This window comes from Terrapene carolina, unplaced genomic scaffold (assembly GCF_002925995.2).
Source record: "Terrapene carolina triunguis isolate 2854851 unplaced genomic scaffold, T_m_triunguis-2.0 Scaffold714, whole genome shotgun sequence".
NCBI classification, from domain to species: domain Eukaryota; kingdom Metazoa; phylum Chordata; order Testudines; family Emydidae; genus Terrapene; species Terrapene triunguis.
This window is the reverse complement of record NW_020665065.1, coordinates 15,749,473-15,763,122: the sequence shown is the minus strand read 5'-3', so window position 1 is coordinate 15,763,122 and position 13,650 is coordinate 15,749,473. Positions and strand designations below refer to the sequence as shown.

At 52.1% G+C, this 13,650-nt stretch overlaps 1 protein-coding gene across 1 annotated transcript in view; it reads left to right on the top strand.

The window, feature by feature from the left end:
- IGSF21 (immunoglobin superfamily member 21) overlaps positions 1–13,650 on the top strand; it is a 262,901-nt gene that overhangs the window by 99,142 nt on the left and 150,109 nt on the right. The window contains exon 2 of the mRNA XM_026660039.2: positions 5,570–5,682. Coding sequence (XP_026515824.1) covers positions 5,570–5,682 — 113 coding nt within the window. The remainder of the gene's footprint in view (positions 1–5,569; positions 5,683–13,650) is intronic.

Sequence of the window (13,650 nt, the reverse complement as noted above, 5' to 3'; positions counted from 1 at the left end):
TAAGTAGCATCCTGTGGGGAAAAACGGTGACTAGCAGGTTCTCTAGCTTCACGGCGTGGGAACCTCAGCGAGGGCAGCCCCCTATGAGGGTACGGAGCTGACCCCGGCGAGTTCACGAAGTGCTTTGTCCTCACGGTGTTTTTCCCTCAGGGTCGCTCCCGGGTGTTAGGGACCCCAAGGTCACCAGCGCCGCTTTTATTAGCGGTGCAGACAAGCCCCGCGTCTCCCTGGGCCTCTGGGTAAGTCTGCACTGCGAAGAAAAACCCCTGGTGCCGAGTCTCAGAGCCCGCTTCAGTTGGCTCCAGCTCGTGGGGCTTGGGACTAACCATAGCAGTGTAGACGCTCGGGGTCTGTAACCCGGCCGCGGGGGGAGGGTCTCGGACTCTGGGCTCCAGCCCGACCCAAACATCTCCACTGCTATTGTTAGTCCGGAAGCCTGAGTCCTGGGAACCCAAGTCAATTGGCCCCCCCGAGCCTATTTGCATGCAATCAGAGCCTGACCCAAAGCCCTTTGCGAAGAGCGGGGGGCGAGCAGGACCTGCATGCCGAGAGCGCCGAGGTTCTTGTTCGGCTGAGCACTGACTACACGCAGGGCGGCTGTACCGCCATGTAGCAGGGCCTCTTTCCAGAGATAAGGGTGACCGTACGCCACAGAAGTGTCAGGATGCAATCACACCCTCTGTCAGTGCACAGGCTGGGGTTGTTAAACACACTGGGCAGCTCTTAACATTGTACCATGAGAACACTTTGAAGTAAGAGCTCGAAGCACTTCACTCAGCTGAGTCACTATCATTATCTCCGTTTTACAAATGGGGAAACTGAGGCAGGGAGCGATAATATGTGTCTACTCTATCTAAGTACTTAACGAGTGTTCCAGGTTGGGCAACCAAAACTGGAGGCACCCAAAATCAGCAGTCACTTTTGGAAAAGTTGGCCAGAGACCCATAGCGAATCCCTGGCAGAGTCAGGACACAGAACCCAAATCGGCTGGCTCCCAGGATATTTCATAAATCAAAGCAATGCATCCATTTAATCATGTTACACATGAAATGCTGGTGCAATGGGATGGAGGTGAACTGTGCCTCCTTCACAGCTTCCTAGCTACTTTAGACGCACAGACCTGGGAAACAACGTGACCCTTAATCCCATGGACCATGGCGTCTCCAGCGTTTGAGGGTGGTACCTGCAGGAGCTATTCCAAATATACTGGCTCTCCCAACTTCCAGCTTAAACCTCTTGACTGTATTCCCACTGCACGTCGCAATGGCGAGGAAACCCAGACGAGGCTAGTGTGAGCGCAATGCTTTGAAGTCCTGATAGCCGTGCAGTGGGTTTTCGGTAGCCTCGGGCCCCCTGTGTCACTGTTAATGGTCCTGAAAAATCCCAGGTGCTCTAGAGCATTTTGAAAAGCAAGGAGACCTCTGTGTAACTGATGCACAATGCGCTCCCTAGCAAAGCGCTGGGATGGGAGTCTCGGGAGCCCCTGGATTTTTTCCATCCCCGAGCAGATTGCTTGTTTGATCTGGAAGATTTCGCTGTCAGGGCCAATTAGAAGCAGCTGTTTAACACAGGCCTGTCTGCTCCCCTACCCCCACCAGCTTCACCACTCTTCTTCCCTGCATCCCCCTGGCTGGTGGGAAGGTATGGTTGCAGCACTCGGCAGGGCCGCCCAGAGGATTCAGGGGGCCTGGGGCAAAGCAATTTCGGGGGCCCCTTCCATTAAAAAAAAATGGCAATACTATAGAATACTATATTCTCGTGGGGGCCCCTGTGGGGCCTGGGGCAAATTGCCCCACTTGCCCCCCTCCCCTCCCCCCGGGCGGCCCTGGCACTCGGAAGAAGCAAGCTCCTGTCTGTAGTTCCCAGGTGCTGATTGATTTCAAAAAGTGGGCTTTTGTTTGTTTCATTGAGTGTTTTGTGAACCCCTTCGGCATCTCCATGGTTGGAAGGCTTTGCGGATTGGCTCCTGTCCCTGTTTACATTATGCCTCCATTACTTGGTTTTGTTCCTTCAGCAATGCATTTTAATCTACATCTTGTGATGGGGTGTTTGCAGGTGGGTGCAGTCCCTCTCCTGAATAGAGCCATGGAGACCAGGTGGTAGTTCTCTCCCCTGATTGCGTTCTGGCGAGGATGCTCCTTTATGAGAGTGCCTGAGTGTTATTCATTTGGTAGCTGTCAGTTTCATTTTGTAATTCTGGAATATGCAACCTGTGGAACTCACTGCTGCATGAGGTGAACAGCTCCGATTCAAGACCAAATGGAGCAGAATCTGAGATCCCATCAGTGAGGAAAAAATGGAAAAGTGCTCTCATTCCTCATGCTTTCACAGTTCAAGTTGTCAAAGGAGGTCAGGAAGAATGGCATTGTGTCTTGCAATTAGGTGTGCTGTTAATACCTTCCTCTACAGCAGACTGCCTTGGTCATTCCCAGAGGCAGGGCACCAGCCCAGGTATTCTGATTTATCTGGCTATGGGATTAGATGGAGGATCGGTCTGCTCAGAAGTAACCATTCCTGATGGGCGTTACAGTGAGAGAAGCCAGGTGGGAAAGTTGTGGGGACTTGGGAGACTCCAAATAGCTGGATGTGAGCAGCTGATTTGGAATCCTGCCCAAGAATTGCCTGTGCTTATTCTCCGTCGCTAGCTCCCAAGGAATCCAGAGTTGCCGTGGAGCAGGATCCTGCCCCAGTGATGGACAGAGCGCAGATCGGTGCAACGTCTTGCAGTTCCATTGCACAACCACGGGCCAAGCTAGTGCAGGGTGAATGTGATGCGGGGGAGGGCGGAGACACAGGCCGGTCAGCTCGCCTGTATTTGGAGAGCGACGCCCACAGATTCACTCCATCGGGGCCACTCTCACTGCCTGCCCCTCGCCCCAGAGGAGCAAGGAGTGAGGGAGAAATGTGAGGGGAGAGGGCCTGAGATGGCTGTAGCTACAGACTGGGGAGGGATCATGGGACACAGGAAATGCTGAAGCTAAAAATCGATGGGGAGTGATATCTCTGAATCAGAAAAACCTCCAGTCCCGACTTGTGGCCCGCTCCACACCACCAGCTTTCTGACCCTGGATGGCTTCTGCGGCGAGGCTGCCTGCTGGACCTGGGACAAACTAGACTCCACCTCCAGACTCCTGTTGTGACCTGAAACGAATGTGAACACCTGGTCTGTCCCCTTCCCCGTGATGAGCCAGGCTGGGTAGGAGAGCAACTGCGTGTCCCATGGGTCACCTAGGAGCAGGTGCTGCTTGGGCATTAGCCAATCTCTGCTGGCTGCTCAGAGATGAGTACGCTCTTCCCAGCACTGACCCGTGGGACTCCAGATCTTCTAGCAGCACCGGGCACTGTCCTATCACTCGGCCTGCCCTGCTGCTCCCTTCTCTCTGCTATCCAGACTCGACACACCTGCTTGGAAAGAGGTGGGACGGGTCCATCTCTCTGCACGGGCTTCCCTGCCCTCCCTTGAAGCAGACCACCCCTGCCCAGCGCCAGCCAGACGCAGGCTGTGTAACTCATATGGGGTCATGTGTCACCTTTCCAAACAATCACCCTCAGAGTCGCTGTCTGGGGGATAATTAATCCTAAGATTCACCTTGAGAGAAGACAGTAGGTGTAATTCAGCCCGATCCTCCCACCTGAAGACTCCCTCCATCGCACACTGGACCTGTTGGCCTTAAAGAGATCGGACCCCCTTCTTTTATTTTTCTCCGTAGATCTGTTGGCATCGAGATATATCCGGGGGCAGGGAAAGATGAACTGTCCAGGTTGCTGGACAATTCAAAACACTCCACATTGATCTCGTCAGCATTTCTGGTAAACCTCCCCTTGATGTCAGTGGGAGCAAGGCAATGCCACGTGTTTCTGAAATGCTCCATGTATAGCAGGAACAGATTTCATTCTGCTAGCCCTGCTGTAAATCCATTGAACTCGCTGCTGTAAAGGTGCAAGGTCAGACTGGCCTGACTGTTAGTGTGGCGATTGACACACCAGGGACTTCCTGCTCTTTAAGCTGGTGCAGCAGAAAGCGATATACGTTTTTTAATAATTTTGGTGGATAGTATCAATGATTATTTTTCTGTTTTTTATTGGTTTAAATGTTCACAGTTGCAGGAAATTGTGGGAAGTCAGACCATGGGGGAGATCAGATAATTATTTAATGATAGTAGATGCTGAGATTCAAAAAGGTAAAGCTTTCTAACCACTAAAACACAAATATTGGATGTCACGTGTCAGAATATACAAAGTAAATATCCCTACCTCGAACTTTAGTAAGTTCTCGAGCAGCGTTTTTCTTACTTTGCCTTTCTGTATATTTCAGTTATTTCTGGTTTGGGTGTGTATGGTGAAATTGACATTTATTGACATTCCCTGATAAAAATCGAATCCTTCCAAGTCTTCCTATAAACCTGACTCAATTTGTGCTACAGAGCTTGGCTCTTAAGCTGAAAGCCATAACAGTCCCATAGCCCCTGTGAATGGGGCATAGCCAGGAACATATCTCTCTCTCTCTCTCTCTCTCTCTCTCTCTCACACACACACACACACACACACACACACACACACACACACACACACTCTGATCAGGGGTTACGCTTCCAACTTGTGTAGCCATTTAAACCAGTGCAAAGAGGTGTAAAACGCAGCGTCACCGACTCTCGCGATTTGATCACGAATCTTACGGTATCTGGTGTTTTACTTACGGTCCCAGCTCTGGGAGTCATGTGATTACATGAGCCTCTCAGCTTTCAAGAAAAAAAAAAAGGTAACTTGCTAGCCCTCCTGTTTGCGGAGGAAAGCTTGGGAACAGAACCCGAATGTAAGCCAATCTCATGATTTTGAGGGCCTGACTTGGGCTATTTTTTGCACATTTGGTGTTGGCGATGCTGAAAACTTTAACCCCCCCGGTGCGGGGGAGGGGCAAATCATTTCTGATTATTACACCTCTACCTCGGTATAACGCTTTCCTCGGGAGCCAAAAAATCTTACCGCGTTATAGGTGAAACCGCGTTATATCGAACTTGCTTTGATCTGCCGGAGTGTGCAGCCCCGCCCCTCCTGGAGCGCTGCTTTACCGCGTTCTATCCGAATTTGTGTTATATCGGGTTGCGTTATATCGGGGTAGAGGTGTATTTGCATTACCAGGCCCACATCGCGCCAGGCACTGTACAAACATAGAATGAAAAGATGGCTGCTGCCAAAGAGGCTTGCAATCTAAAAAGGCAACGGATGGAGACCGATGGGGGAGTACACGGGAACAGAGAGACACTATTGGCCTGCATTGTAGGCCATAGTCTCTGCACAGCAGCAGTAGTGATTTGCACCCCCGGCACTGGTGTAAATGACTCCCCGAGGGGCAGGACAGAGGGAAATCGGGCTCAATTATTGTTCCTTGAGGATGCGGTCGTGTCTGCAGGAGGAGGAGGCAGAGGAGTGAATAGAGGGTGGGCACGTGGAAGCCAGTCTGCATTTCCATCGCCACTTGGGACCAGTTTTCCAGCTCACTTAGGCCTGCGCCCGCTTCCCAGCCCTGCCTTGGCTCACGTTGTGTTTCTCTTCCTCCGGTATTTCACAGGCTACCTGACTGTCAGCATTGAGCCGCTTCCGCCTGTGGTGGTCGGGGATGCCGTGACTTTGAAATGTAACTTCAAGACGGATGGCAGGATGCGGGAGATAGTCTGGTACCGGGTAAGTGACCATCCATTAACCCTCCTGGGACTGGGACAGGGACAGGGTCAGGCAGGCTGTTCTTCCAGCGCGTGGTGTGAGGCTGGAGGGATGTCAGAGGAAACTGTCAAGAGGTTTCTTGGTGATGGAAGCATCGATTACCCAGCCATAGCTGCCTCGTCCGATCTAAAAGGGGATGAGACAGGAAGGCTTGGGTTGGCTTTGTTTTGCTTTTAAATGAATGGCAAAGAAATAGTCGTGAGATCATCCCCAGGGTCCTTCTGACACTCGCTCCAGTAGTTTTGTGATGTTCCCTCAGTGGGTTTTGGCGCTTGGCAGTTTAACTAACAGGGCCTTGCAAAGAAAGGGAAAAAGCGGTGGCTGTTTACATCCGCTGGCCATGATGGTGTCTGGAAGATTATTGCTAGGGACGCCCTGTGCTATCAGGGCTGTTTGGAGCTGGGGCTCCCATTAGCCCCACTGGAGAGAGACGAGACTTCATTGCAAAGCATAGATTTGGCTCCCAGAGTTCAGGGGGTCTGGATCTGGCGTTATACAGCCAGGGGCCAACTGCAAAGCTCTGATTTGGATTGGGACTTTCCCAGTGTTTGGATCTGGGAGTTTCCTTCCCGCCATGCTGTAGCTCCCAATGCACACAAGTGTGGCCTTACATCCCAAGAGAGTCTTAAACCGGCCATTGTATGTTATTTCCATGCTGGGGCAGTCAGCTGCCAAAGTATGCATCTCCCTGCCCCCTTGGGAGCTGGACATGCTACCATAATGCCACGTCCAGGCCAGGCACAATGCCAGTGGAGTCAGAGTCAGCTCAGAGTGACAGAGAGAGACCTGCACTCTGCCCAGGGAACACGATCCTGTTCTCTTGTCGGGCCAAAGTGACCTCTCTGCATAAGCAGGTAGCAGACTCTCTTCAGGGAGAGGGCAGCTGGGTCAGTGCTGGGCAGAAGCCTGTGTGAAGGCTGGGCTAGGTCTGAATTGGGAGCAAAGCAAATCTGGTGCCTGTAACTCTACCCCGGCGAGCACCAGTCAGAATGGGTCGTTTGCGTTCTCGACGACTTCGCCCATCTCGCTTTGCCTGTGTTTGAACGGAAATCAAACTCGGTGTTTATCTGACTTTCCCTGTGAACAGCTGGGGTGACAGCGGGGAGCATCTCTGGCTGGGGGACAGAACGGATGGGGTGACAGCGGCGAGCATCTCTGGCTGGGGGGCGGGAGGGGCGGGGGGGGCGGCGGGGGAGCACCTCGGGCGGGGGGATGGAACGGATGGGGTGACAGCGGCGAGCACCTCTGGCTGGGGGATGGAACGGATGGGGTGTCAGCGGCGAGCATCTCTGGCTGGGGATGGAACGGATGGCTCGCACAAGCATGCAAAGTTCTGTGCGTCGGCTCTATTTAAAAGATGAAATCAGTGCATCGTAATGACAGGTCAGAGGTGCCGCACGGCACAGCGTGTGTTAAATGGACTGAGACGCATTTGAAACCTGGGGTCAGGGAACTCGCCTGCACAGATTGAACAATGAACGGCAAGCCGCGTCCTCCTGATCGATGGACTAATCCGGTGCCCATAGAAGTGAGGGGCTAAGTGCAAACCGGGGTAAACCAGGCTTTGTGCAGGACAGTGCTGGGCCAACTTCTTTCACAGAGCTCTGCCACTGCGCCTCAGTGCTGACCTGCTGTCCCAGTCGCTGGTCCCCACCCAGCTCTGCCTCTCAGCCTCCACTACACTGGAATTCACAGCTCTGCTGACACGCCTTGCTCCTTAATCTGTCAGCCCCCTGTATTATACAGGCCGCAGCTCCCTGGCTGTACAAGCTACTCATGTATCTCAACCTGATAACACGTAGTCCTGGAAGGCTGTGCGTTAATGAGGGGCCTGGGAGCCCCTCAAACAACCAGCCAGTTGTGCCAGATGACGTCCATGGTAGTGGTTCTGTGGTGACATTGCCCAGCCCAGGTGCATGGAGGTGAAAGGTGGATGCACTAGCCCTGGTGCTACCTAGCTCCCCAAACACTGAACAAACAAACCCGTTTAGGTTCACCCGTGGGACAGCAACATTAGCTTCAGTAGAGCTCCACCAGCCTTGAATTTAGCCCACAGTCCTTTAATCCCCAGATGCTTTTCCCCAATGTGCATCCCTCCCTTCCCTGCTGCTATCTTCAAAGAGCCCACGGTGGCTGCGCACGAGGAAATCAGCCTCGTGAGCAGGAAACACTGGAACAGACCCTGACTTGTTCCTTCGAGGTCTGGGAAGCTGTTCTCCCTTTTCCAGCGTTGTTTGCATAGATGCATTCTAAAGTGGAGAGAGAAATCATCAATCTGTGTGTGTGTGCGAGAGAGAGAGAGAAATCTACGTGTGGGTGTGGGAGCATGGATCAGATATGTGGATGTGCTACTCCTGGGGGAATTCTGCACCACTGCGCATGTGCAGAATTCATGTCCCCTGCAGATTTCTTTGTTTTCCTGCAGCAAAATGACTTTCTGAGGGGGAAGCAAAGGGACGCCACAAGAGCGGTCCTGCGACCTTCCCCAGCAGTGTGTTTTGGGTGCCCATGGCAGCCAGCAGAGAGGTAAATCACTGTGGGGCAGGGGGCGGGGCTGGGGAAGACCTGGCTGGTGGCTCCTACACTGCTCCAGCCTCATCTGCTAGTCCGGCTGGGCTGGGGAGGATGGGATTCCTCTTCCCCTGCACAATGGTGCAGAATGCCCTCAGGAGTAATGTACTGATGATTCATGCATATGGGAGAGGGCGTGATCTCTCTTTCTGTGTGTGTGTGTGTGTGTGTGTAAGTCCTGTGTATGGCTGTGGGTGTGCAAGTGGATGTCATCTGTTTGTGTATGGACATGTGGGATCTGAGAGTGTGTACGTTTGTGAGAAATGCATGTTCGTGATCTCTGTGTTTATGTGCAGGTGTGTGGTCTGGGTGTGCGAGATCCATAACTGTCTGTATGAGAGATCTATGTCTGTATAATCTATGTATATACACTTGTGATCCATGTGGGTGTATGTATGCACCTGTTTGCCTATGTGTATGTGTGTGCGTAAGTGCATGTGGAAACTGTGTGTGTGTGTGAGACCAGAGAGAAAGGTCTGTGTCTCAGATAAAGACCAGCGCTTATTAGCAAACTGTCTGAGCTCATTTAGCTCCAGGTCACTTGGACAGCAGAAAAGCCAAAAGGGCTGTTTATATTGCAGAAATGTATTAAACCTCTTCAGAGCATCATGGGAATTTATCTCCACCTGCCAATTTTGTCTGTCTTTTTCCGCACCTCACAAATTGTCCTCGGTGTTTTAGTTGCTGCTGCCCTGGGGTCACAGCAAGCCAGACGCCTCTGGAACGCAGAGAGATCTCTATGGTGTGATAAACACCGCTGCTTCCCAGCATAGCCCCCTCCTTAGTGCTCCAGCCCCGTGTGGGTGGGTGGGTGGGTGTGTGAACACGCCCTCGCATGAGTGTCTAACATGGACCCCTTGGTTTGCACAGGGAAGCGACCAAGGTAGACTTCAGTTTGATAGCTAGTGTACTGCGCAGAACTGGAGGAGATGTGCATGGAATACTAGGGACTTGCTTTCCAGGGGGTCCGTGAGGGACTGGGGCTTGGGACCGGGGACCCAAGATGGGATGGCGAAGACTGTTTCACCAGCCCCCAAGCTACGGGGAAATGGGGCTGGAGAGCAGATCCTGCTCCGGCAGAAGAAGCCAAATAGCATGTTGTGGCCTTCGTTCCTTCACCTTGGCCTCCCATGACACAGACTCGGAGCAGTGGGTTCAGCGTCCATCCCAAACCTACCATAGTATGAATAGCCTAAGGCTTCCTTTGAACTTTCTGGGCTCTGCCATTCACACTGTATCCCAATGGACGTGACCACTAACGCCATCTCCTAATGCGCTCTGCCATGAGCACCGTATCCTCTATCACAGCAGAAGGAGCGATATCAGGGACTGATTGTTATTGTGCTCTGTTATTACTATTGATCCGTGTGATGGTTGCACTTAGAGACACAACCAGAATCAAGGCCCCATTGTGTTAGGCGCTGTATGTACCAGTACCCTGCTGAACTCTGCCATCAACTCCGTATCTCCTCGGAGAGCAGAGGCTGGTACAGTCTCAACCAGTCACTATCCCTTGGGATAACAGGGTTAATATCATGGCCTGCATCCAGGAAGGCCCCTGCTGATGATACTCAATCTGCTGGTCTCCTGAACTCTTGTTTGGCTGGTCATAGAATCCTAGAACTGGAAGGGACCTCGCAAGGTCATCTAGTCCAGTCCCCTGCACTCATGGTAGGACTAAGTATTATCTAGACCATCCCTGATAAGTGTTTGTCCAACCTGCTCTTAAAAATCTCCAATGATGGAGATTCCACAACCTCCCTGAGCAATTTATTCCAGTGCTTCACCACCCTGACAGGAAGTTTTTCCTAATGTCCAACCTAAACTTCCCTTACTGCAATTTAAGCCTGTTGCTTCTTGTCCTATCCCCAGAGGTTAAGGGAAACAATTTTTCTCCCTCCTCCCTGTAACAACCTTTTATGTACTTGAAAACTGTTATCATGTCCCCTCTCAGTCTTCTCTTCTCCAGACTAAACAAACCCATTTTTTTCAATCTTCCCTCATAGGTCATGTTTTCTAGACCTTTCATCATTTTTGTTGCTCTTCTCTGGACTTTCTTCAATTTGTCCCCATCTTTCCTGAAATGTGGTGGCCAGAACTGGACACAATACTCCAGTTGAGGCCTAATCAGCACAGGGTAGAGCGGAAGAATGACTTCTCGTGTCTTGCTTACAACACTCCTGCTAATACATCCTAGAATGGTGTTTGCTTTTGTTTGCAGCCGTGTTACATGCCCGCACAAGCCTGTGCATTGATTCAGATCATCTGCGACTCCCCTTCCCCTCGGCACCAGCCCTCGTTCATTCTGACTCCTGGCTGCTTCTGTAATCTCCTGTCTGTCCTCAGGACGTGGGAGAGGACCAGACAGAATCGGTCACCGGGATTTGACTGTGTCGGAGGAAGTTCCTGAGCATCAGAGCCGCAGCTTAGTTTGCCGTTAGGCGTGAGGACACAAAGATTATTGTCTTCAAATTCTGTCCGTGCCAGCCCGTCTCAGGTAGCTAAATTTAGCCCTGGAAGTGTGATTTCCAGCTGTCTCCGTCTGACTTAAGCCATGCTATGTTTAACTGACAAGAGCACTGTTTTTTCCTCGCCGTGGAAAGATTAAAGGTGAAAGGGAGCTGCAATGACAGACTCATTCTGAAACTAAATTGAAGCGTGGGGATTTTTCTCCTTCCTGGCTTCTCCCCAGTTTATTGCACCATGGCCCGTGCTCTGTTCCAGCCGGGCCCAGTGATATGATGGGAATCTTTCCAATAATTTCAGGGAGCTTTGGATCATGGCCTTGGAGAGCAGGTGTGAGCCGGGGGCGGATCAGGTTTCTTATTAGCGAATTTAATGCCGATGAAAGATTGGTGGATGGACAGCCCTGAAAAGCCACGTCCTTGATTTATCCACAGAACAGGGACAGCATCAGCAGTCGCGACGCACTCCCCCTCTACCCCCACGCCAATGTGCTTGGAGCCCGACCTGCAGGGACCACTTGGAAAAGGCAGAGATGGTTTCTCAGGTGTGAACCGAAGACAGTGGATTTACACCAGCTGAGGATCTGGCCCTACAGATCTTTAATCCAATCTCTAGCTTAATTTTTGATGGTCCATTTACTGCAGTCCAGACACCCAGCAACGTAGGCGTGACCCCTCCCCTCCTTTCCTCCTCTTCTTTCGTTCCCTTCTGTTTTCCATGGATCTTTCCCCGGCGGATGCTGAAAGCTCCAGTCGCAGTCTCCTACTTACTTAAAAATGAATGATGCTCTTGAGTGAGCTGGTGCAGAGAGACAGGGGCTGTGGAGTTATATTTACACAATTTGTAAATCATTCTGACAAGGCTTTTCTGCAAGATGCTGGCACCAGTTGTGCAGGACAGCTTCGTCACTTGTGTGGTTTGTTTTAAAGAAGCGAGAAGGGCCCTTCCTCGTGGCAGCCCAGGTTCACGCCAGCCGAGGATCAGGCCCGTTGCTGTGTAGATCTCCAATCAAACAAGGTTCGCGTTGCTGTCACTGTGACGAAGTGGGACTGTTCTTAATGTTTCCTCTGAGTACTGTAAGGGTGCCTCCATTTCCCCTATGCATTTCTTAAGTCTCTAGGTGGTGGAATAAGGGGGTGTGATTGTTGCAGAGCAAAGGGTCAGTGTACATAAATGGCCGACACTCTGTCTCCTGGCAACTAATGGCCGGTGCCCTTCCCCCCTGCAAGGTGATAGCTAAAGGTTTTGGAGAACAAAGGAATCAGGTGATCTCCTGGCCTGGGAAAGGAACAAGGCAAAGGAGGAGGGGCTGGAGAGTCAGTTTGGAGCTGGCTGAGGACGAGGAGTGAAGTGCAGACGAGGGTGTCTGGCTCGCTGGCCCCCAAAATGGACCCGGCTGAGGGGTCCTGGTCTCTGTACCTACAAGCTCTGTTTTAGACCCTGTTCCTGTCATCTAATAAACCTCTGTTTTACTGGCTGGCTAAGAGTCACGTCTGACTGCGAAGTGGGGGGGGCAGGAGCCTCTGGCTTCCCCAGGACCCCACCTGAGTGGGCTCACTGTGGGAAGCGCACAGAGGGGCAGAGGATGCTGAATGTTCCAGGGTCAGACCCAGGAAGGTGGAAGCCGTGTGAGCTTCTTGCCCTGGAGACAGTCTGCTCACAGAGAGGAGACTTCACCAGAGTCCTGACTGGCTTCGTAGGGAGCAGTTCCAGAGCATCGCCCGGGGACTCCGTGACAGTCACCAGACCCGAGTGGCCCAGAAACAAACAATTTTCCTGCTTTCCAAGCATTTTGCATGGGTGGAAGATACCAGCATGGGTTTCTTCTCCTCCCTGCCACAAAGGTTAAGGGACGTGCCCAAAGCCACAAAAGCGCAAGTGCCAAGATTAGAACTCAGAGCCCTGAGCCTCTTGCTCACTGCACTCCACAGAGCTGCCCTCCGTACTTCACAGCCACCCGGCAGGAAAGGTATGTGGGGTAAAACATGCTCTAAAAGGCTGCATCCCTAGTCAAGAAAGCACGTTTGATTTTAAGCGTGTGCTGAAGTCCCATGGAAGTCAATGAGACTTGAGCATGTGTCTAAGTACTTATCTAGAGCTGCCTCTTGTGTGTCCCAGCGGCACGGTGCATGGGTCCAAAAAGGGGGCTGGTGGACTCCTATGCAGTGAAGTGGATAAGGCCCTATAAGGGTACCTCTACATTGTACCCTAAGTCTGGGTCTGTGGAACCCGGGCTCGTAGACGCCGTGTTTCCAGGGACGGCTCCGCACTTGAGCGTCCGCACTGCAGTGTAAACCTGGGTTTACACTTGCTAGCCTCGGGGCTCGCAGCCGTGCTAACGTCCACACTGCACTGCGCAGCCCTTCTGGCTCAGGTCTCTGGCTTGACCTGTATGCACACTGCAAAATGACAGGGCTTGGACTCGGGCTCTGACCCACTCCCTGACCAGATCATAGGCCCCGGTCCCTGAGCGTTTGCTGACCCGAGTCAGACTGATTTGTGTGTGGACGGAAGTGGGCCTTGGGCTCTAACCTGAGTCAGAGCCTGGGCTTAGTGTGCAGTGTAGACATAACCCGAGAAACCGTAAACAGGTGCCAGACTATAGGACTCCGCTTTGATTGGCCTTTTCTCTGAGCTAGGAAAAAGCATCACAAGGGAGCGATGCAGCTTTGGAGGTCCAGAGAGGCTCTTTACTCGCCGTATTTAAAATGACTGCCGGAAGCCGTGTGAACCGCAGCCGCCATCCTCGTGCACCCGGGAAAAGGGGGAACGTTCAGAGATAAAAATAAAAGCCGGGTTATTTCCTTCCACCTCCTCTCTGGATGGCTGTTCAAAATGAAGAGTGTAATTTGCTTGGCCGCCCCAGCGCATCATCTTATCACCAAGGGCTGG